The sequence below is a fragment of the Leguminivora glycinivorella genome, chromosome 27, assembly GCF_023078275.1.
Source record: "Leguminivora glycinivorella isolate SPB_JAAS2020 chromosome 27, LegGlyc_1.1, whole genome shotgun sequence".
In the NCBI taxonomy this organism is placed as follows: domain Eukaryota; kingdom Metazoa; phylum Arthropoda; class Insecta; order Lepidoptera; family Tortricidae; genus Leguminivora; species Leguminivora glycinivorella.
In genome coordinates, this window is record NC_062997.1 from 6939495 (window position 1) to 6965179 (window position 25685).

The 25685-nt window shown below is 38.3% G+C and overlaps 1 protein-coding gene across 7 annotated transcripts in view; it reads right to left on the bottom strand.

The window, feature by feature from the left end:
* LOC125240252 (copper-transporting ATPase 1) overlaps positions 1-25685 on the bottom strand; it is a 109009-nt gene that overhangs the window by 60843 nt on the left and 22481 nt on the right. For 2 of the 7 annotated variants that reach the window (XM_048148090.1, XM_048148095.1), the window contains exon 1: positions 8982-9185. The exons of 2 other annotated variants lie outside the window; for them this stretch is intronic. In XM_048148090.1, coding sequence (XP_048004047.1) covers positions 8982-9028 — 47 coding nt within the window. In that variant the 5' untranslated portion in view covers positions 9029-9185. Of the gene's footprint in view, positions 1-8981; positions 9186-14039; positions 14061-24739; positions 24858-25685 lie in introns of those variants that run through there. 3 more of the 7 variants (XM_048148088.1, XM_048148089.1, XM_048148094.1) reach the window with 3 other exon arrangements.

The window sequence follows — 25685 nt, forward strand, 5'->3', positions numbered from 1 at the left end:
AATTGTATTTGATCTAAAGAACCTTCCCTTAAAGTCCAAAGTCCAAAATGTTTTATTTGTAAGTATATGTCAAACTGATAAACTGTAAAGACTGTAAAGTAAACGGAATTCAACAGAAACAAGGTGTACAAGCAGTATGATACATTTTTTTCACTACACTAACTGGTAAAGGCTTTCTTTGATAGCAAAATTGCATTTTATCTACAAGGGGGCAAAGTAATTTCATACAAATTTTAACTCGATGTCTTAATCTGGCTGCTAGATTTTACCTATAAATGATGATTTTGAATCATAAATAATGAATAAATTCATGGGTTTCATTTATTTTAATGTTTTATTAGTCAGTATTTTGTTCGTGTTGGTGTGGTGGAAAATGTTGTGTTTCACTCGGTGGCAAAGTTTGTTTATTTAACCTTCGTGCCTTGAAACCCTCGCAACGCTCAAGATTCCACTTTTTGAACCACTCGCTACGCGGTTCAGTATTGGAATCTTTCGCTTGCTCGGGTATCAATATTGGCACGTGCGGTTTAACAACAACTTTGCCCCCTTGTAAAACAAATAACTATTCCACTATTACACCTACGAGGCTCACTCACCGAATAAAGTCCACGGTGTATAATTGATTTATTTAAATTGTATCGTGAGCCAAACATCATTGTGTCCATGTTTACAAACGAACTGTACTATTGATTTCATTAGGCCGAAACGTTTCAACTATAACATATACAAATGACTAATCCCGCTACTAACCGAGTTCACAGAATCAGAATACATAATAGTACAAGTACAGAAGGCTCACTGCTTCGATGTTTACATAACCTAACCACATAATTAAAAAATTTTCCCCTCACTAGCTCGGAAACACGTGTTTTGTCCTTTAATACCAGCGGGTAAAAACGCATTTTATCCACTAGTGAGTAAAGTAATTTGACCTTGAATAAAGTCAAATAGCCTGCTTTAAAACTGATAAAAGTAGGTGAATCTAGTAATAAAGATGATTTACCACCTGTGAAACTACTGGAAGCAGTGATAAACGCAGTTTTTGCGTTGTAGTTTCCTCGCTATAGTGAGGGGAAAAGTTTTGTGTTACACTCGGGTGCAAATGTATTTAAATTACTTCTCGTGTGTTAAAAAAACTCGCAAGTTCAGGATTCTATTCAACTATTGAATCCTTTCACTTGCTCGTTTTTCAATTCCACACTCGGCGTTAAAATACAACTTTGCCCCCTTGTATAACAAATAACTATTAAAAAACCGCGGCCGCGACATAGTGAACCGATTTTCATGAAATATGGCTAATGATCCATTGAAATCGTACATTCAGCCTTGCATCAAATGAGGTAGTTCTAATTTTTTATACATATTGTTAGGGATGAAATAGTGATGTCAAATCCGAGTTTTCCACTATTTGGTGCCTGGATTTCGGCGGCAGGGTGGTAGCAGACCAGATGGCCCCTTGCGGGACCTACTAACATTGGTTGTCGTAATTTAAGGACATGCCCGTGTCCTATTAAGTAGTTTAAGGACATAACATTAACTCACCCTCAGTATATGACTATACAGTGTGTTTTTATGAAATTGTGAAAACTTTAACTAAGTGTATCTCAGAAACTACTGGGGCCACAAAGATCCTTTTTATACTATTTTATTGGTAATTTATTTTTCCCCTCACTAGCTCGGAAACACGTGTTTTGTCCTTTAATACCAGCGGGTAAAAACGCATTTTATCCACTAGTGGGTAAAGTAATTTGACCTTGAATAAAGTCAAATTAACTGCTTTAAAATTGATAAAAGTAGGTGAATCTAGTAATAAAGATGATTTACCACCTGTGGAACTACTGGAAGCAGTGATAAATGCATTTTTTGCGTTGTAGTTTCCTCGCTATAGTGAGAGGAAAAGTTTTGTGTTACACTCGGGTGCAAATGTATTTTACTTCTCGTGTGTTAAAAAAACTCGCAAGTTCAGGATTCTATTCTCGAACCACTCGCTTCGCTCGTGGTTCAACTATAGAATCCTTTCACTTGCTCGTTTTTCAATTCCACACTCGGCGTTAAAATACAACTTTGCCCCCTTGTATAACAAATAACTATTAAAAAAACCGCGGCCGCGACATAGTGAACCGATTTTCATGAAATATGGCTAAGAACACTCCCGACTAATTCACAAAAAAAAAATGTCAGTCGGTTCATCCGTTCGAGAGCTACACTGCTACAATGCCACAGACAGAAAAGGAATCCGGAAAAGTTTATATGACATTTTACTCTCCTAATATGATGAGGAATACGCTGTTAAAATCATTCGGTTTCCTCATGTAGTAAGTAAAAAAAAACCGGCCAAGAGCGTGTCGGGCCACGCTCAGTGTAGGGTTCCGTAGTTTTCCGTACTTTTCTCAAAAACTACTGAACCTGTCAAGTTCAAAATAATTTTCCTAGAAAGTCTTTATAAAGTTCTACTCTTGTGATTTTTTTCATATTTTTTAAACATATGGTTCAAAAGTTAGAGGGGGGGGACGCACTTTTTTTTCCTTTAGGAGCGATTATTTCCTAAAATATTAATATTATCAAAAAACGATCTTAGTAAACCCTTATTCATTTTTAAATACCTATCCAACAATATATCACACGTTGGGGTTGGAATAAAAAAAAATATCAGCCCCCACTTTACATGTAGGGGGGGTACCCTAATAAAACATTTTTTTCCATTTTTTATTTTTGCACTTTGTTGGCGTGATTGATATACATATTGACACCAAATTTCAGCTTTCTAGTGCTAACGGTTACTGAGATTATCCGCGGACGGACGGACGGACGGACGGACGGACGGACGGACGGACGGACAGACAGACATGGCGAAACTATAAGGGTTCCTAGTTGACTACGGAACCCTAAAAAACCGGCCAAGTGCGAGTTGTACTCGCGTTGTAAGGGTTCCGTACACTACAAGAAGGGCTTAACCGCCTCCTTTTTAGTAGAAAATTAAATCATTTTTGCGAATAATTGATATGATATCTTCAAGAGATTTGGTAACTCCTTGCAGCGGCAGTGAGTGAAATTCGTAATTTTCGTAATTTGAGTTTTTTTTCTTTTAATTCCGACTTCCGCTTTACTGTAGATTTTTAATAGGTTTTCCTGTAGTATATATAGATTGTAATTACCTTACTAAAGATTATTAAAAAAATATTTTTGAAATACTCATAAAAACCTCTTTCATTTGATATGTAACATGTAACACAATATAGTTGTTCAACTTAACTTAGAAACTTTGATTTTTAATTTTCACTTTCATCCCCCAAAAGTGGCCCCTATAATTAAATTTTCTTCATTTAAATTACATGTCCGTCTTTGGGTCATAAGTTTACATATGCGTGCCAAATTTCAAGTTAATCGGTTCAGTAGATTCGGAGAAAATTGGCTGTGACAGACGGACACACACATGCACGAGTGATCCTATAAGGGTTCCGTTTTTCCTTTTTGAGGTACGGAACCCTAAAAAAATCACGCGGCCGCTAGCCAATATTCAATCTATTCAAAGTCAAAGTCGTGGCTATTTGACCTCACAAGTCACATGGCTAACTTCATGTGGTCAATGAGGTCAAACATTAAAACAATATGGCCACCGGCCAGAGAAAGGACAGCCTTGCGACAGTTTAAACCACGTGGTTTGCTTATGCAACAAAGCGTATGCAATTTGGATTATAAGCCTTTGAGTTTCGATTCAAGTTTGGGTTTAAGGCTGAACGCGTTGCGCTCTTGCGTTCATAATTTTTTTTTTTTTTAAATAACTTGCCTTGTAGAAGTATTTAGAAGCTAAAATTTGACCCACTTCCCGGTTTCCGGTTAAGCTGAAATTTTGCACACATATGTAAATCACATGACAATGCAATATTATGGTGATGATGGAGCGGAAAGGTGCTCATAGGAACTCTGTTATGAAACGTCGTATCTCCATCGAGTAAGGGGTTTTTAGAAACGTCTCGGAGAGCAGTAGATGACTGTTGAAAGAAAGGTACAGTCGGCAATAAGAGCTTGTGCCAAAAATGAAATTTTTGCAAAAAAGCTTATTCAAATTAGAAGAAGTCTATTCTCGTAATAACTAATAGGCATTTGAGAATACCCTTGAGATATGACAGAAATTTGTATGTGTTAGTCCAGTTCGTACCTGCGTTGACATTTATGTGTTGACCGGTGGTGATTAATTATAGGGTACCTATGCAAGTACTTCCTGACGTAATTTAGACCTTGTCTGTACATATTTAGCTGAAAATCATTGGATTTATTTTCATATATCAATTATATGCAATTAGATTCCATTAATGTATACACATTGATGGAATCTAATTGCCGTTTATCGAAAAACGCTGTCATCAGGTTCTTGACGTATTTTTAATAACCTAACCACAAAATTAAAATTTTGAGAAAACCGCCGACCGCGACATAGTAAACCGATTTTCATGAAACATGACTAAGAACACTCCCGACTAACTCAGCTTTCAGACAAAAAAAAACTACACACACACAGACAGACAGACAAACAAACAGACAGACAGACACGTCAAACTTATAACACCCCGTTGTTTTTGCGTCGGAGGTTAAATATTAACAATAGATAACTTACTTATTGTCATCGTAAATCACCTCCGAAGAAATCGAATAAACACCCACTTTGTGGTCTTATGTCCCCCACTTAATAACCAACACTAGGTTTATTTGTATGTACAGTCATTTGTATGTACAGTCAACAATACTACACTTATCAACTTACACAAGTTTCTACGCAAAAGGGACACTTTTTCTGCAACTGACTTCACCATGAGGATAACTCGTAAATACACTGAGAGAAAATACAACCAGTTTTCATGTTCGTTCAACAAGTTTTCTGGTTAAAATAGCGCCTACGTGCTCTTTGGTTCAAACAACAAGCTACTTGTCATTTGAATCGGCAATATATTTGAATCAACAAGTCGATTTTATAAAAACAACCTGACACATATTGTTTTAAACATACGTTTGGCTGATTCAAACGGATAAACCGCAACAAGTCGAACTTGTTAAATTCACAATGCAAATTTCTCTCAGTGTACAAATAATTTAAATTTGACCTTTTAACCCTTTAGTAACCCTCATGAACAGAGGGCGGAATTGCTCATGGCAAAAATCAAACGTCAATAGAGTTGAATGTTAAATTTTATCGACATATTCAGCTATCGATAAATTCAGTCACCTTTTACATTTCTGACGTTAACATTAACCTCTTTGATTAGCTAGTCGACCATTTGATTTTGACCTCTTTGATTAGATTAAAAGTAAATTGAATGACATTTAATTACCATTTCTGTCACTAGTCCTTTTGCAACTAATTCACGTTTGAAAAAAATGGTTAATCCAAAACGAAAAACAGTCAACAAACGGATAAAGAAGTATCCTTGTCTTACTTACGTCGAAAACAACTCAACAATATATACTGATAATTTCAGTTTAATCGATAGTCGATAAAATTTTACGTTCCAACTCTATTGACGTTTGATTTTTGCCATGAGTAATTCCGCCCTCTGCTCATGAACAACAAAATCCAAAAAAAGTTAAAGAAAAATCCGATTAATCGACATTACAGGGTGATAATTTCCAAGGGTCAAATTATGAAACTACTCGGAATACAAGCAGCGTCAAATGCCATGGCGCACTTTCCACACGCGACCAGTAAAATGGCCGGAAAATGTTTACAAAACAACCGCGCATTGTTTACAAAGCGTTTTGTAAGCAGGAAATGCTTGGATTTACTTTTTGCTCAAATAATCTAAATTCTTTTTAAACCCCAACGCAATAACTCAGCTTTCAGACAAAAAAAAACTAAATCTAAATCGGTTCATCCGTTCGGGAGCTACGATGCCACAGACAGACACACACACCAACAGACAGACAGACAGAAATACAGACATACAGACATACAGACAGACAGACAGACAGACAGACAGACAGACAGACGGACAGACAGACAGACACGTCAAACTTATAACACCCCTCTGTTTTTGCGTCGAGGGTTAAAAAGGACGGGATGTTATAAATTTGACGTGTCTGTATGTTTGTGTGTGTGTCTGTCTGTGCCATCGTAGCTCCCGAACGGATGAACTGATTTAGATTTCGCTTTTTGTCTGAAAGCTGAGTTAATCGGGAGTGTTCTTAGCCATGTTTCATGAAAATCGGTCTACTATGTCGCGGTCGGGGTTTTTTTCAAAATTTTATTTTTTTAAGGAGGCCAACGTGCTGACAGGCTGCCTGTGACCTATTTCACACCAGTGACTCAGCAATTAGCACTACACAGTCACAACTGTTTTTTTCCACCTCTTAATTTCTAAGAGTGGCACTGATACTTGAGTAGTTTCGTTTGCTCTACCTACCCCTTATAGGAATACAGGCGAAGGATCCTATACATAAATAAATAAATAATAAATAAATATTATAGGACATTCTTACACAGATTGACTGAGGCCCACGGTAAGCTCAAGAAGGCTTGTGTTGTGGGTACTCAGACAACGATATATATAATGAAATGAAATGAAATGAAATGAAATGAAATGAAATGAAATATTTATTTTCCAAGTAGGCATATTACAATGCGCTTATGAACGTCAAATAAAACTACGCCGGCTCTAACCCTACGCCTCAGCCTCGAGAAGATTTCAGTCCCCCCTCAGTTGGAGGAGGGTATCCACTATGGGACCGGCAAGAAACTCGGCGGGCCACTTCTTTTCAAAACATTACATCTTATATTTAACATGCATTAAAAAAAAACAAGATACAATTTAATAAGCAAAAGTATTCATAAAAAAAAATATTAACACAAGAAATTATACAAAGTACAAAGCTATTATGATTATTAATAAGAGATGTTAGAGATGTATAGAGTCTCTAAGTGTCAAAGTACATCTAAAAAAATTATACATGAAGAAAAAAACCGAATAACTAAAATAACTTTAGAGTTGTAAAAGACTCTTGTTGTCTTAAGCAAAGGAAAAAAAAATATATGTATACTTAATCTACTTTTTTCCTTGGAGATGTATATGGTCTTCAAGAGTCAGAAAGAAAAATAAACAAACAAGGACCGAACAGAGTGCCTCAACGTAATCTCATTCAAAATTAATGTTACATAGAATAGCATAGCCCCTATTAGCTGAAACAGACCGGTCTTCACAAACAGCACCCGTTCACGAATATGGCGCGCATCTCAGCCATCCAGCCAGCCAGCCATAATATATAAATACTTATATATGTACATAGAAAACATCCATGACTCAGGAACAAATATCTGTGCTCATCACACAAATAAATGCCCTTACCGGGATTCGAACCCGGGACCGCGGCGTAGCAGGCAGGGTCACTACCGACTGCGCCAGACCGGTCTGCGGGACCATACATGCCTGTATGTATAAGGATCCTCTGGTGACGGAAAACCACATTTATTCCTGAACGTTGGAAATAGAATTCCTGAACGCCCGCGTTCCATTTGACGCGATCCGGAACTTAATGAAAAACTTGGAATGTATGAAATGGGTCACAGAAGATCACCTTAATAAACCTTTTTAACCCCTGACGCAAAAACGACGGGGTGTTATAAGTTTGACGTGTCTGTCTGTCAGTCAGTCTGTCTGTCTGTCAGTCTGTCTGTCTGTCTGTGTGTGTGTGTCTGTCTGTGGCATCGTAGCTCCCGAACAGATGAACCGATTTAGTTTGTTTTTTGTTTCGAAGCTGAGTTAGGTAGTTAGATTAGTACGCGTACGCGCGCGAAGCCGCGGCAAAAAGCTAGTAATTTATAAATTAAATAATCCTTTTCTCAAACATGCAATGAAATATTGTCTTTACGTTCCTTAAAATGGGCTGGGAAGTATCGCTTTTTGGGCGCAACAACTCGAGAGGACTGTAAAAGGATTTCATATTATTTTTCAGGCCTAGGCCTGCAAAGTAACTTTTTTTTTAAATTTCGACAACATTTTTTATTTCATTGTATGTTTGAGAAAAGCACTATACATGCCTCGGCGTGAAAACGGATTCCCGGCCTCATATCCCTATCCGCGCATTTTCCCGGCCTCTGATGTAATGAACTATTAAAAGCGTCGCCCACAAAGCTCAGACATAAATAGAGAACTGAAATGCGTGGGCGTCCTCTGACTATTGATTTCTGAACTCCCACGCTATGACGTTATAGAAGGTAATAAAAAAGAAAAGAAGGTAGTAGGTGGAAGGGAAGGTAAGGGTGAGGTACAGGGTAGATTTTCATTTTGGGTCATTCAGGGAATAGCGGTACCTGGACAGGGTGAAATTTTTAAAACAATAGTATCGCCAAGACGGAGCGAAGGAGCGATAGAGGGAGCTAGAAGATTGGCGTTTACAGAATTTAGAAATAAACATACACGACATGAGAAAAAGGTTATACACCGTGTTTTTATTGATTTCCGTTAATTTTAAGGGAAGGTTCTTTAGACCAAATACGATTAATTTCTCTAAGAAACTAGCGTCTTAACTCTAACGCCGTGTCTTGCGTGGGCGACGGTCGCGCGACCGTCGCCGTCGCGTCTCATACTTCCATATCGATAAGGTTTGATTTCGTATGCGTCGCATCGCCGTCGCGCGACCGTCGCGCGACCGTCGCCCACGCAAGCCACGGCGTTACAGTTATCGAGTTACTAAAAAAATAAAAATAATTACTGAGCACGTGTGTGACAGCCTTTACCACTTCCCAGTGTTATTTGTTTTGACATGTGCGGTCAATTACTTGACACTAACTTGAATATTATTCTTAAGGGTCTCTCACACTAATGAATTAATTTATTATGTATGAAAACGATGAAACATTTTTGTTTCGTGAATTTAACTAAAAGTGATATACAGGGTGGTTCCTGATAACGAACCTAACGACGTGTCGAATTTAACGGAAAACAAATAAAAAACACGGTGTATATATAAACAAGATTTCATATAGGACTTACCCGATCTCCACATCATCCAGCCTCTGATACTTGACGTTCCTCGACATATTGCTGTCCCTGTCACACACTGTTATGTCTCACTCACACATTATAGCTCTATCCACTGAATGTTTTATAATCACTTGTTCTATCGCTTTCATTAAATTAACTGGTCGTTTAATTTACACTTGGAAAAAGGTTTTGTTAACTTGTGGTGTCAAAATTAATTTGTGGGTTTTTTTTCAATACTACGTCGGTGGCAAACAAGCATACGGCCCGCCTGTTGTAAAGCGGTCACCGTAACCTATAGACGCCTGCAACTCAGTGTCACATGCGCGTTGCCACCCCATTAGAAACTTGTACATTCCCTTTTGCTATGTTAAGTACACAGCAAAAAGGAGTGTACAAGTTCCAAGGAGGGTTCGGGTTGCCGACGACTCAAAGGACAATAGACGGAAGAAGTCGGTTAATAAGTCAGTTCCGTAAGTCCTCCCGTCATCAGCACACCGCACCCTCGTTGAGCTCTGGCAGCCTTACTCACCGGCAGGAACACAACACTATGGGTCTAGTGCTATTTGTAATTGGATTTAAAATCATTATTTAAACACAATAACATTAATGTAAACTTCACGAAGCCGTAAGAAAGAGTCACCGTAAGTCCGTTTTCACATTATCCGATCCGGTATCGGATGTCGGAAGGATTTCAATGGAATAAATCCAAGATAGCGTCTGTAATGTATGGGATATCGGTCCTACATCCGATATCGGATCGGATTATGTGAAAAGACACTAAGGGTCTCCCCAAACCTATCGACGCTGAATCGTCTTTCGCCGATCAAAAATCGCTCGTTAATCAAAAACATTGAACAGACAACAACACAACTTTGTATACATACAGACAAACTGCTAGAAATATGTATACGCACCTTAACGTTCTTCTTAAGTTCTGTAATCTGTATACATATTTTTGGCACTGTCTGTATTCAACTATTCACAGTAAGTACAGTCGACTACAAAGAGGTGTATCCACTTTTTCACCTTATTGCATTGTAATATTTGTAATAATGTGAATAAGTGGATATACAATATATACATCTCTTTGTAGTCGACTGTACATTAACGTAAGCGTCTTCATACTGACGACCGATCTTTGGTTGGCTACAGTTCCGCGTCGATAGATTTGGGGAGACCCTTAAAAGAGTGACGTCACTAAAAACCAGTTGCAGTAAAACTAAAAACAGCGCGGATTTTTCGAATCTAACATTTAATAGTGCCCAAAGCGCGTCGTGAGTCGTTGAATGAAACTATCTACAGAGTGGGGCCTGTAACAAAGGCGAAGAATTGAACTCTAGGCTATTCTCCTTATACTGATCGACATTTGTTCGGCGACTTTTATAAATAACTTGTATTTTGATTTTTATCACCCTTGAAAGTTTTTTCTAAGAGGTAATGTATTGCGAATTCTGTTAAGTCTAAGTCTAAAGTGTGACAGACAACGTCAATGACAACAATAATGGCGTACATTGAAGCTAATATTTATTTTGTATGAAAAATTAAAAATTTAAAGACTTTATAATTTTTAAAAGTCACTTAACAAATGTTGATCAGCAGGGAGCGTACTTTTCGTGCCGATGACATCAATTTGACGTCACGCTCCATATAGGGTGATCACAAATTGTTTTATTGTTAATTATTAATCATTAGTCATCAATAATTTCTTTGCATGGTAATGAATGCAAGAAGGATGGTGTGCTTTACGTTAGAGAGAAATTCTCTTTTCTACGTATTTATTGTAATGTGTTGTTAACAATACTATTTAATTAAATTTATTTATAAAAACAAATCAAATAATTTTATTCACGTTTCACATTTCAAGTAGGTATTATTTATGCCACATGTAAATGGACTACTGTATTTGAAGTAATTTGTATACGATTAAAATGATTGACGACTAATGATTAATAATTTACAATAAAACTATTTGGGATCACCCTATACGGAGCGTGACGTCTGATTAATGTCATCGGCATGAAAAGTACGCTCCCTGTTGATCAGTATAAGGAGAATAGCCTACAGTTCAATTCTTCGCCTTTGTTACAGGCCCCACTCTGTATAAGCGATAAATATAAATTGTCGATAATAGGATTGATAAGACACTCATAGCACTTAAACGTGCAGTAGGCAGTTGCACACGGATTTATTTACATTCAGTATCATATATACATCCATACTAATAATATTATAAATGGGAAAGTGTGCGTCTGTTTGTTTGTCCGCCTTTCACGGGAAAACGGGACGACGAATTGACGTGATTTTTAACACCCGACGCAAAAACGACGGGGTGTTATAAGTTTGACGCGTCTGTCTGTCTGTGTGTGTGTCTGTCTATGGCATCGTAGCTCCCGAAGGGATGAACCGATTTCGATTTAGTTTTTTTTTTTGTTTGAAAGCTGAGTTAGTCGGGAGTGTTCTTCACGTTTCATGAAAATCGGTGGACTAAGTCGCGGTCGGGGGTTTTTTCAAAATTTTAATTTTGTGGTTATATCCACAGCAGGGTTAGCACATGATGGCCGCGAGAATATGTCGCCGCGAGATAGACTACCCGTCCTTATGTCATTAATACAGTCAGAAGAAGACGTGTGATCTATCTCGCGGCGACATACTCTCGCGGCAATCATGTGCTACGCCTACAGGAGTGCAAAGTAATTTCATTTCATACTTCGGTGGCACCGAGTGAAACACAAATTTTTTTCACCACACAAACACGAGGATTAAATTAATTCCAAACAGACAAAGTCGCGGGCAAACGTAGTATTTATTATGAGTACGTTTGTTACTAGGAAATCAGTGTGCGGAAGTCAAGTAGTGCCGACTGCAAAATGGGGGAGGGTACAAATGTCGTAATAGACATTTGTGGAGATTTCTACTGAAAGGAATCACATAGTCGGTTGTTGATAAGGTTGATTTAAAGTTGAAGCTTTAAGAAAGTTGCCGCCTTATTGCACTGAGAGAAATTTGGATTGTGAATTTAATAAGTTCGACTTGTTGCGGTTTATCCGTTTGAATCAGCCAAACGTATGTTTAAAACAATATATGTCAGGTTGTTTTTTATAAAATCGACTTGTTGATTCAAATATATTGCCGATTCAAATGACAAGTAGCTTGTTGTTTGAACCAAAGAGCACGTAGGCGCTATTTTAACCAAAAAACTTGTTGAACGAACATGAAAACTGGTTGTATTTTTTCTCAGTGTGACAACCGACGATAAGTAATTAAGTATATCATCTTGAATAATAACCTATCCACAATTACCACAAAATTAAAATTTTGCATTTTTCTAACCCCAGCGGCAAAAACGACGGGGGTCAGAATCACGAGCCCTATCGATCTAGGACAAAAAACAAGAGACAAAAAAAAAACCGGCCAAGAGCGTGTCGGGCCACGCTCAGTGTAGGGTTCCGTATTTTTCTGTATTTTTCTCAAAAACTACTGAACCTATCAAGTTCAAAACAATTTTCCTAGAAAGTCTTTATAAAGTTCTACTTTTGTGATTTTTTTCATATTTTTTAAACATATGGTTCAAAAGTTAGAGGGGGGGGACGCTCTTTTTTAGGGTTCCGTAGTCAACTAGGAACCCTTATAGTTTCGCCATGTCTGTCTGTCTGTCTGTCCGTCCGTCCGTCCGTCCGTCCGTCCGTCCGTCCGTCCGTCCGTCCGTCCGCGGATAATCTCAGTAACCGTAAGCACTAGAAAGCTGAAATTTGGTACCAATATGTATATCAATCACGCCAACAAAGTGCAAAAATAAAAAATGAAAAAAATGTTTTATTAGGGTACCCCCCATACATGTAAAGTGGGGGCTGATATTTTTTTTTATTCCAACCCCAACGTGTGATATATTGTTGGATAGGTATTTAAAAATGAATAAGGGTTTACTAAGATCGTTTTTTGATAATATTAATATTTTCGGAAATAATCGCTCCTAGTTGACTACGGAACCCTAAAAAGAGTAAACGAGGCTAAGACGAAATCAATTTTTTTCAGAAATTACCTAAAATTAAGTGAGAATTTCTTTGAAAATCTACATCACATCGAAATATTTTTTGTATTTAATGAATCTGCAACGTTTACTTAAATTGCTTTTATGCCTTAGTGATTATAAATTGCTATTATTTATTTTTGGCAATTTTTTGAAAACGAGTCTTCACTGGTACAATTACTACCACTTTTGGACATTTTCTCATATTTTGTTAGACCAAGTAGAAAAAGTCCTATAAAGTGATAATTATATATTTTTCTCAAACATGCAATGAGTCTTTACGTTCCTTAAAATGGGCTGGGAAGTATCGCTTTTTGGGCGCAACAACTCGAGAGGACTGTAAAGAGATTTCATATTATTTTTTAGGTCTAGGCCTGCAAAGTAACTTTTTTTTTATAAAATATTGTCCTTTAGAGCATTTTTTTTTATTTCATTGTATGTTTGAGAAAAGCACTATACATGCCTCGGCGTGGAAACGGATTCCCGGCCTCGAATCCTTATCCGGCCTCGCTCGCACGCTCGCTCGGCCGTATATACCCACTTGGCCGGAAATCCTCATTTTCCCGGCCTCTGATGTAATGTACTATGTAAACTACTCGCAAAGCCCTTTAATTTGATACCACACACGGTATGATCAAGCGCTCGGTTGCGATTTCAATGTTTTTCACACGAAAGCCCTCTTAAATCACCGCTACCGCGTTTAGTTCAAATAAATATCTACAAACAGACACTTATAATGTTAAGATTGGATGTCAACGACTCGTATAAGGGTATATTTGACACCACTGATAAATACACGAATATTACGTACTAGCTTTTGCCCGCGGCTTCGATCGCGTTAGAAGGAGACAAAGAGTAGCCTATGTCACTCTCCATCCCTTCAACTATCTCCACTTAAAAAATCACGTCAATTCGTCGCTCCGTTTTGCCGTGAAAGACGGACAAACAGACACTAATAAATCTTATAATATTAAGGATGGATATCATTAACTCGTGTAAAGGTATATTTGACACTCCACAGATAAACACACGAATATTACGTAGGTATATAAAGTAACACGTCTTTATCCGTTGCACGAGCTCTACAAACTGAGTGATAAGTTATCACTATGTCAACGATTTGCGAGTATCTCTCAGATTATGTCGATAGCGGGTCAAACAGCAAAATGTACCGCTCATATTGGTGTCCGTCATTTTCTCTGTAATTATATGACTGACGATCTTATTTAGATTTTTAAGTTAGCTAGTTACCCTCGCCTTTTTGCAATACATATTTCCTCAATTTCGTCGAGAAAAGTTCGCCTAGGTCTTCCCCTTCAACTCTTTATGAACTCATACACTCTCTTCATTATTATATCGTAACATACCTACTTCTAGAAGTAAATCCACATCTCGGACACTAGCGATCAAATATATGAAAGAGGCGCGTTCCTAGCACACAGTCTAAGCTCGTGTGTGAACGCGTACCATGCTTGTATGAGTGAGATATGAAAGGTCGGCTGTTCGCGTTTTTGACAGGCGGTAACTGTGAGGTAACCGAGAGGGGTGGGCAGAACTTTCAGCGGGAAACGGGAGTGGCCTTACTGCACGATAGTACTCTTTATTATACTGTGGCAAACCCCTGATAATAAGCCGCTAAACGATTATAGTCGGTTGCGTCACCGCTCCAATTCGCGGTGAAAGTTTCTTTATCGTTACCGAACGAGGTAAAAGCGGCCCGATGCGATGTGAAGCTGATCATGCGCACTGCGCAGTGCGAACAATTTTTGAAGTCTTTAGATTTTTAACCCCCGACGCAAAAACGAAGGGTTGTTATAAGTTTGACGTGTCTGTCTGTCTGTCCGTCCGTCCGTCCGTCCGTCCGTCCGTCCGTCCGTCCGTCCGTCCGTCCGTCTGTCTGTCTGTCTGTTTGTCTGTCTGTCTGTCTGTCTGTGTGTGTGTCTGTCTGTGGCATCGTAGCTCCTGAACGGATGAACCGATTTAGATTTAGTTTTTTTTGTCTGAAAGCTGAGTTATTACCAAAAAAAAATCCGAACGAATCAGACCAACTCGCGCCCAGAGTTTCGTACCTCGATGTTATTACGAAAATTTCACATTTTTTCATTTCATCCATACTAATATTATAAATGGGAAAGTGTGTGTGTCTGTTTGTTTGTCCGTCTTTCACGGCAAAACGGAGCGACGAATTGACGTGATTTTTTAAGTGGAGATAGTTGAAGGGATGGAGAGTGACATAGGCTACTTTTTGTCTGTTTCTAACCCCCCACTTCCCTAAAATGGGGGATGGAAGTTTGTACGGAGCATTCCGCAATTTCCGAATTTAACGCGAGCGAAGCTGCGGGCAAAAGCTAGTCACTACATAGTATAAAACAAAGTCGCTTTCTCTGTCCCTATGTCCCTATGTATGCTTAAATCTTTAAAACCACGCAACGGATTTTGATGCGGTTTTTTTTTTACTAGATAGAGTGATTCTAGAGGAAGGTTTACATGTAGGTATAGTACCCGTGCGAAGCCGGGGCGGGTCGCTAGTATCATATAAAGTGAAGTTACTTGGACTTATGTGTAGAGTTTGTGAAGTTACGACTTGTAGAGTTAGAAACCCGGCTCTACGTGAGATCTGATAACTTTTTGAAGAACAGACAGGCTTATGGTCTCGTCATGGCCACATTTTTAACCCCCGACGCAAAAACGACGGGGTGTTATAAGTTTGACGTGTCTGTTTGTCTGTCTGTCTGTTTGTGGCATCGTAGCTCCCGAACGGATAAACCGATTTAGATTTAGTTTTTTTTGTCTGAAAGCTGAGTTAGTCGGGAGTGTTCTTAGCCATATTTCAAGAAAATCGGTCTTACTATGTCGCAGTCGGGGGTTTTTTCAAAATTTTAATTTTGTGGTTAGGTTATACATGAAAATATGTGAGTGTGTTTGGTAAAACGTCCCACTTCGTTAGTTATCTTTATATGAATGTCAATAAACTGACAAAGCGGATGTATAGCAATGGGACGGTTTCCCGTGCACACTCACACATATTGTTTTTTTTTTATAACAGAACAGCGAATCATCTAATCGACCAATTTTATCGAAAACAGGTGCAAAAACAACAAAATCCTGTCATGGTAGAAAGGGTATCAATCAAAACATAAGTCTTAATAAGATTGGTAGATAGAGATAAGCAATCATAATACTAGAGTGATTAAACTTGAAGAATATTGCGTCAATTATTATTTCATCACACCCGCACTTTAAATGTGCTATTGCACGCAGGCGGAGCGTGAGTTATAGAAAAGTCGTTCTCCCAAGGGAATAATGAAATTTCTTGTACCGTACTTAACTTTTTTTTATATATTTTACGTATTTTTTTACATTGAGAGTATGATGAAAAACATTGTGTGTAACTCGGGGAGTATGAATATTACAAACTGGAGTCTTTAAATCGCTCCGGCAAGCCGTCGCGATTTAACTTACTCTCGTTAGTAATATTCAACTTCCTCCTCTTGTTGCACAATGTACTAATATTTATGTTTTGCAATTATTTCACTGTGTATTACATTTATTTTGTAAATTTCACGTAGATCAATTGTTATAATTTGCAATCTGGCAGGAAATTGTGACGGCCATCTCGATTTGCGCTTGACCGCGTCGCCATAGCAAACGGGCAGTGCGACACCGAAATTCATTGAAGGTTATGATTTTTTTAGGCCTTATGATTTTTGTTCTCTCAAATGTGATGAAAAATATTGTGTGTAACTCGTCTCTATAACTCTCTCCAGCCTGCGGCTGTCGCGAGTTATTAACACTCGTTGACAAAATCCCTTACCTCCCTTGTTGCACAATATACTATTTTCACCACACCAACTGATACAGGTCCTTTTGATAATACAAAATTTAAATTTTGAAAAAGCCTCCGACATAAGTGATATAAATAGGACGTGTCTGTCTGTCTGTCTGTCTGTGTGTGTGTCTGGGGCATCGTAGCTACCGAACGGATGAACCGATTTAGATTTAGTTTTTTTTTTCTGAAAGCTGAGTTAGTCGGGAGTGTTCTTAGCCATGTTTCATGAAAATCGGTCCACTAATGTCGAGGTCTTTTCATAATTTAAATTTTCTTAGTGACTTTTTTTTTTAAGGAATTTTCTTGTACATTCTAGACCTTCTGTCGTAGTACAATAATTTAGAATCGTAACAATGATCAATTAAATAGTTAATGATATTCACTGAACCCGCAGTTGACTTACATTGATTCTATTTCGATTTTAGACGCAATACTTCGACAACGCAGTTAAAATACTAAATGTTGAGTTGTAGGTCGAACCAAAGTACTTCATTCAAAGATGTTTACTAAATATTACGAGAGATGGCGCTGTAACGTGAGAGTGCAAGTGCGTTGCCGGCGTTTAAGGAGTACGCGCTATTCTTGAAAGTTGACTGTACACCGCAGAAACTGGACTAGAGCATTTTGCTAAAGAGAATTTAATATCCGTAACATACATGTTTTGGCGTTTGGTCTCCTGTAAGCCAAACATGAATGTCTAGATATCCATACTAATATTATAAATGGGAAGTGTGTGTGTCTATTTGTTTGTCCGTCTTTCACAGCAAAACGGAGCGACGTAATGACGTGCTGTTTTAAGTGAAGATAGTTGAAGGGATGGAGAGTGACATAGGCTACTTTTTGTCTCTTTCTAACGCGAGCGAAGCCGCGAGCAAAAGCTAGTATAAATAAATAAATAAAACTTTACTGAGGAATAATCGTTATTATTCCCTATAGTAGTGGAAAATTTATATAAGTAAATGAGTTCCGTAATTCCGTAGCGTAAAAAAAAATAATGAGGGAAAACAGTCTTATAGCTTGTAAGGAAAAACCAAAATTGTGTACAGGCTATAGGTATTAAAATATAGATATTTATTTGACTGAGCATAATATTTTTTAACACTTGACGCAAAAACGACGGGGTGTTAATGAGCAATTCCCGGCAACTTTGTACATAGCCACGTCAGCAAATTTTAATTGATCCTATTTTGTTACCAACATTTAGTAATATAAGTTGACTTCTGTAAGATATATACAGGTTAATTGTTATAATTAAGAAAATATAGATACTAGAGAACCTTAATGACGAAATAAAACTTAATAAAATCTCAATTCATCAACAAAATCTTGGTAACAAAATAGGAATTAATAAAAACAAATTTAACTTTTTCCTTAATTTTTGTACAAACTTTTCGAGAATTGCTGTAATTGTTATAAGTTTGACGTGTTTGTCTCTGTGTGTGTGTCTGTCTGTGGCATCGTAGCTCCCGAACGGATGAACCGATTTGGATTTAGTTTTTTTTGTTTGAAAGCTGAATTAGTCGGGAGTGTTCTTAGCCATGTTTCATGAAAATCGGTCTACTATGTCGCGGTCGGAGGTATTTTCAAAATTTTAATTTTGTGGTTAGGTTATAGCTATTTAATTGATTTAATGATACCAGAATACTTATCTCATGATAGCGACCATACTTTAAGTAGCCGATATAGAATGCATATAGATAACACTGATGTCACTGATAGTACAGTCGAGTTCATAAATATGTGTACATTTTTTACCTTATTGCAATGAGTTAAGGTGAAGAAATGTATAAATATTTATGAACTCAACTGTACAACATACGATGAAGCTTCATGAAATGTAGGTTGCTATTAGTGATTATATACACAATTTTAATTTTGGAAAAACCCAACCACGACATAGTAGACCAATTTTCATAAAACATGGCTAAGTACACTCCCGACTAACACAGCTTTCAACACAAACCTAAATCTAAATCGGTTCATCCATTAGGGTGCTACGATGCCACAGACAGACAAACAGACAGACAGACACGTCAAACTTATAACACCCTGTCGTTTGTGCCTCGGGGGTTAACATAGTTATATTCCCCTCACTAGCTTGGAAACACGTGTTTTGTCCTTTAATACCAGCGGGTAAAAACGCATTTTATCCACTAGTGGGTAAAGTAATTTGACCTTGAATAAAGTCAAATTAACTCCTTTAAAATTGACAAAAGTAGGTGAATCTAGTAATAAAGATGATTTACCACCTGTGGAACTACTGGAAGCAGTGATAAACGCATTTTTTGCGTTGTAGTTTCCTCGCTATGGGCACATCTCGGACACTGGCGATCAAATATATGAAAGAGGCGCGTTCCTAGCACACAGTCTAAGCTCGTGTAGGTGAACGCGTACCATGCTTGTGTGAGTGAGATATGACAGGTCGACTGTCCGCGTTTTTGACAGGCGGTAACTGTGAGGTAACCGAGAGGGGATGGGCGGCGCTTTCAGCGGGGAGCGGAAGTGGCCATACTGTACAATAGTACTCTTTATTATACTGTGCTATGGGAAAAGTTTTGTGTTACACTCGGGTGCAAATGTATTTTACTTTGCCCCCGATATTTAACAAATAACTATTAAAAGACAAAACAGGTGTTTCCGAGCTAGTGGGGGGAAAATTAAATTATTTGTCAGTACAATCAATATCATATCTAGATTCTAGGCCAGTAGAAGTATGCCATTAATGTCATAATCGACTTGCTTATCTTCATAAGGAATCAGTTTATTTATCTTCCAAGACTGAATACTGTGATTATCTGATTATAGTGACAATTGAGTGTATAATACCGAATTTAGTAAATCTATAACCTAACCACAAAATTAAAATTTTGAAAATCCCCCGACTGCGACGTAGTAGACCGATTTTCATGAAACATGGTTAAGAACACTCCCGACTAACTCAGCTTTCTGACAAAAAAAAAACTAAATCTAAATCGGTTCATCCGTTCGGGAGCTACGATGCCACAGACAGACAGACACACACACACAGACAGACAGACAAACAGACAGACAGACAGACAGACGGACAGACAGACAGACACGTCAAACTTATAACACCCCTTCGTTTTTGCGTCGGGGGTTAAAAATGTATACTACAAACAACATTTTCATGAATACGATACGGGCTATTTTTAACCCCCGACGCAAAAACGAAGGGGTGTTATAAGTTTGACGTGTCTGTCTGTCTGTCCGTCTGTCTGTCTGTCTGTCTGTTTGTCTGTCTGTCTGTGTGTGTGTGTCTGTCTGTGGCATCGTAGCTCCCGAACGGATGAACCGATTTAGATTTAGTTTTTTTTTTTGTCAGAAAGCTGAGTTAGTCGGGAGTGTTCTTAGTCATGTTTCATGAAAATCGGTCCACTATGTCGCGGTCGGGGGTTTTTTCAAAATTTTAATTTTGTGGTTAGGTTATTTCAAAGTTGTCCACCCCACTTTTTTTGTAACATGGGTATTTTTTAGAATTATTTTTAGATTAGAATCGCGAGGTCTTTCGATCCTGATAGGAGAAAAAAATTGTCCCAATATTTCCATACATTTTTCAAACCTTCCATTCCGTTACCGCCATACAAAATGTATGGAAAAATGGTAACGGAATTGGAAAAAACACTGGGACACTTTTTTTCTCCTATTAGGTTTGAAAGAGCTCGCGACTCTGAGTGGAAACCAGATAAAAATTTCCAAATCCAAAAAAAAGTGGGGAGGACAACTTTGAAAAAAATATGGCCCGTATCGTATACATGAAAAATGTTGTTTGTGGTATACTTACATTGCACTTTACACTCAATTATCACTATAATCAGATAATCACAGTATTCAGTCTTGGAAGATAACTAAACTGATTCCTTACGCTCATACGCTCCTCAGATAAGGGAGCACCGCCTAATCGCCTTATTTTTATTAAATTACTTATATAAGTAGTTTTTAGTATTTCACTCCAGCCCACCGCCTTCAGCTCTATAAGGCGCAGGTTCGCCCACACATGGAGTACTGTTCTCATCTATGGGCAGGGGCACCTCAGTACCAGCTTCTCCCTCTGGACCGCATCCAACGACGAGCGACTCGAATTGTCAACTGCCAGCATATCTCCGATCGGCTTGACCCCTTGGCGCTGCGTAGAGATGTGGCCTCGCTCTGCATTTTCTATCGCATGTATAACGGGGAGTGCTCCGAGGAATTGTTCGGATTAATCCCTACCGCTTCTTTCCGCCATCGCCCTACGCGACAACATTTCCATCGTCATCATCTAGATGGCTGGCAGTCCTCAACTGTGCGTTTCTCCAGAAACTTCCTGCCCCGCACAGCTAAACTGTGGAATGAATTGTCGCCTGCGGTATTTCCGGACCGATACGACCTTCAAATCTTCAAGAAAAGAGCGTACACCCATCTTAAAGGCCGGCAACGCACCTCCAACACCTCTGGTGTTTCGGGTGTCCATGGGCGGCGGTGATCGCTTACCATCAGGCGACCTGTCTGCTCGTTTGCCTCCTATCCCATAAAAAAAAAAAAAATATAATGATAAAGTGTTGTCATCCTTACAATGTTTAGAACTTTTGATGTGACAATTGTACAGTGAAGTGTATAAATATGGGTGTACACATCTTACTCAAAAATATGTCCTATAGCATCTTAGTGCGGTGTAATATGAGCGTAGTACCATATTTATGAGACGATTATTTCGATACGTATTTTTGCACTTGACTGTACTAGTCATTTCGAATAGACAAAGAAGTGACACTTACTTTTGCGTCGGGGGTTAAAAAGAACCTGCCTGCCTAGGCCTGTGTGGTGACGGGTTAAGAATTTCACCACCCCCTTTTTTCCCGTGGGTGTCGTAGAAGGCGACTATGGGATATGGGTTAAATTGTGGCGTAGGCGAGAGGCTGGCAACCTGTCACTGCAATGCCACAGTTTCGTTTTCTTTCAACCCCTTATTTGCCAAGAGTGGCACTGAAGCTTTAGTAGTTTCATGTGTTCTGCCTACCTCTTTATGGGATACAGGCGTGACTGTATGTATGTATGTATGTTAAAAAGAAGCTGATTTGACTAGTAGGAAACTAGGCTATAGCCTGGTCAGGCTTTATGTATATTTTGATTGCTATATACCTAATTGAATCAGTGCGCAATATTGGTTACGATACACGATTATGCATTTACTACCGGAATAGAAGCCCATGAGCAAGAGGTAGGTACACGTACGGTCAACAAAACAGCTGTAAATAGACAAAGTGGCAAAAATATATATACAGAACTTTATTGCCTGGGCCATTTTTTTTTCAAGGTTGTCTACCCCACTTTTTTTGTAACATGGGTATTTTTTTACGCGATTCATACTCAGAATCGCGAGGTCTTTCGATACCGATGGGAGAAAAAAATGTCTCAAGATTTCCATACATTTTTCTAACCTTCCATTCCGTTACCGCCATATAAAATGTATGAAAAAATGGTAACGGAATAGGAAAAAAACCTTGGGACACTTTTTTCTACCATTAGGATTGAAAGAGCTCGCGATTCTGAGTGGAAACCACATAAAAATTTCCAAATCCAAAAAAAAGTGGGGTGGACAGCTTTGAAAATAACCTAAGCACAAAATTAAAATTTTGTAAAACCCCTGGCCGCGATATAGTAGACCGATTTTCATGAAACATGGCTAAGAACACTCCCGACTAACTCAGCTTTCAATAAAAAAAAACTAAATCTAGATCGGTTCATCCGTTCGGGAGCTACGATGCCACAGACAGACACACACACAGACAGACAAGTCACACTTATAAGTTAAAAATGGCCCGCCTGTACAGTAGGATGTGTATTACATATTTTGGGCACTTGGTATTCATAACTGTGTTGTTGACTGTACCTACTGTTACCAGTCTTCACCACACCCAACTTTTACAACATTATGTTCAGTGAAGAGTAGATAATTAGCTGATACTACTGATAGTACTCAAGAGTTGCGCAAATAACATACATACATAATCACGCCTGTATCCCATAAAGGGGTAGGCAGAAGACATGAATAATAAGTCTCAGTGCCACTCTTGGCAAAAAGGGGTTGAAAGAAATCCAAATTGTGACATTGCAGTGACAGGTTGCCAGCCTCTCGCCTACGCCACAATTTAACCCATATCCCACAGTCGACTTCTACGACACCCACGGGAAGAAAGGGGACATACAATAAACTTATTCCTGATAAGTGAGCATTTCTTTTTTTTTTTCGCCACTTTAATGAAATGCGATATTTTTGAGAAAAAAAATGCTATTTCTACTCAGAATCATTAGCTTTTTCAATCCTAGTGGTTAAAAAAATTGTCCCATACGATTTTTTCTTATTTTGTTACCATTTTCCGTACATGTTGTGTGGGGTAACAAAAGAGGAAAGTAACAAAAATGTATGGAAATTATGGGACTCTTTATGTCTCCCAGTGAGATTGAAAGTACTCGTGATTCTGAGTACAATTGAGTTAAAATTCCCTAAAAAATCAAAATAAAAGAATTGCTCAAGTAAGGATAGAATTGTAACTCCATACATCAGTAAACGCAAGTTATTTGTAGTGACATCTAGCGTCATCCACGCGTCAACTAGCGTAAATCATCAGTACTGCTACTTGTCAATAGATGTCGCGACGGACAAAAGTCTAACGCTCATCAATGTTTAGCTAATATTACAATGTTTTTAATTCCTTCTGTTTGTAATATAAGTTGTAAACTGTTTTAATATTACATTTTTGGCAGACGCGACACTGTTGACACCTAGTATCGAGTATTAGTACTGATAATTTACGCTATTTGACGCGTGATTGACGCTAGATGTCACTACAAATAACTTGCATGTACTGATGTATGGAGTTTCAACTCTTTCCTTAGGTACTTATTCCTCTATGGCTGATAGTACTCAAGAGTTGCGCAAATACGATGTTATGATAGATTGCTGGTAAATCAGCGCAGGCAGGTAAGTAAATAGTCTAAGAACTAACCTAACCACAAAATTAAAATTTTGATAAAACCCCCGACCGCGACATAGTGGACCGATTTTCATGAAACATGGCTAAGAACACTCCCGACTAACTCAGCTTTCAGGCAAAAAAAACTAAATCTAAATCGGTTCATCAGTTCGGGAGCTACGATGCCACAGACAGACACACACACAGACAGACAGACAAACAGACAGACACGTCAAACTTATAACACCCCGTCGTTTTTGCGTCGGGGGTTAAAAAAAATGGATCAGTTACATTTGCCCCCCACCCCGTCGGGATTTGCCCCGCTGTACCTTAACATACAGTTCAGCCGGGCCAAACTAATTCTGCATATAATTCCCCAAGACAAAGTGTAGCAATGTCAATATCGATAAGTATAATTATTAACACTCTTACTTTCTTTCCTCGGATGAGCTTTAATAATTAAAGTAACAAAAATCTATCAGTAACGCAGCTGAAATCGTTTCCACATTTGGGACACCTTGACACAAAGTTAAAAACCAATTATTTTTCAATTTTACTTTCGTCCAACAAACCCATGTATCTAAACTAATCTATCAGAGCTCAACGAGGGTGCGGTGTGCTGATGACGGGAGGACTTACGGAACTAACTTGTTCCGTTTATTGTCCTTTGAGTCGTCGGCAACCCGAACCCTCCTTGGAACTTGTACACTCCTTTTTGCTGTGTACTTAACACAGCAAAAGGGAATGTACAAGTTTCTAATGGGGTGGCAACGCGCATGTGACACTGTTTAAGTTGCAGGCGTCCATAGGTTACGGTGACCGCTTTACATCAGGCGGGCCGTATACTTGTTTGCCACCGACGTAGTATTAAAAAAAAAAAAAATATCAACTATCAAAACACTAAATTTTTGACACCACAAGTTAAAAACACACTTACAAACACAGAACACAGGCGTTAAAACGAACGTTCTAATTTTAAAATTTAAAAACGGTCTCCGAGTTCGAAAACTTCGCGTTCAAATTTCAAAACGGTCTCGGAGTTCGATAACTTTCGCTCGAGAAAGCGAGACGTGGTTACGGCGCCAGCGAGCGAAGGAACTGAGGCTGCGGCCGCCTCAATGGAGGTAGGGCTGCGCTGAGCACAGTCGACATATCGATACAAGACATGATATTGTGTAAGATAATATGTTATTAGATTGATAAATGTACAATCAAGTGTAATGACCTCGATACAAAATTTAAATTTTGAAAACGCCGCAGTGGACCGATTTTCATCACACATGGCTAAGAAAAGAACACTCCCTAGTCCGAACATGTTTACTTTTTAGAAAGCCCTGAAATGAGTATTTTGCAGGCAGTAGGTGATGAAAATAGTTGATGTTATTGATTTGTAAGTTTCATCTGATTCCACATAATACTATACTATGTATAGTACTATGTATTTTGTATTTTTTGTATGTGTATACTATGTATTATTTATGGTTGTAATATGCATTGTGTCGTGAAAGTAACTAATTGTTTTTTAATCACGTGAGCTAGATGGCACCTTTGGGGTACACTCAGCTAGATGGCGCCAATATTCATATTTGACATGCATGTTAACACAATATCAAGCTAAGAATATGGGCCAAATTGTCAAAGCCGAAGTTCAAAAGTTTTAAGCCTGTATCAAGAGACTCAAGAGATGGCAGTCTATGCACTGTGATTACATATTTTACTTCCACAGTAACTCTCTATAATATTCGATCCTCTTTGTTACTAATAAATAGACCAGACAGGTTTCATGAAAATCGGTCCACTATGTCGCGGTCGGGGGTTTTTTCAAAATGTTAATTTTGTTCAATATAGATTAAATAAAAAACTATCATAAACTTGCATAACCG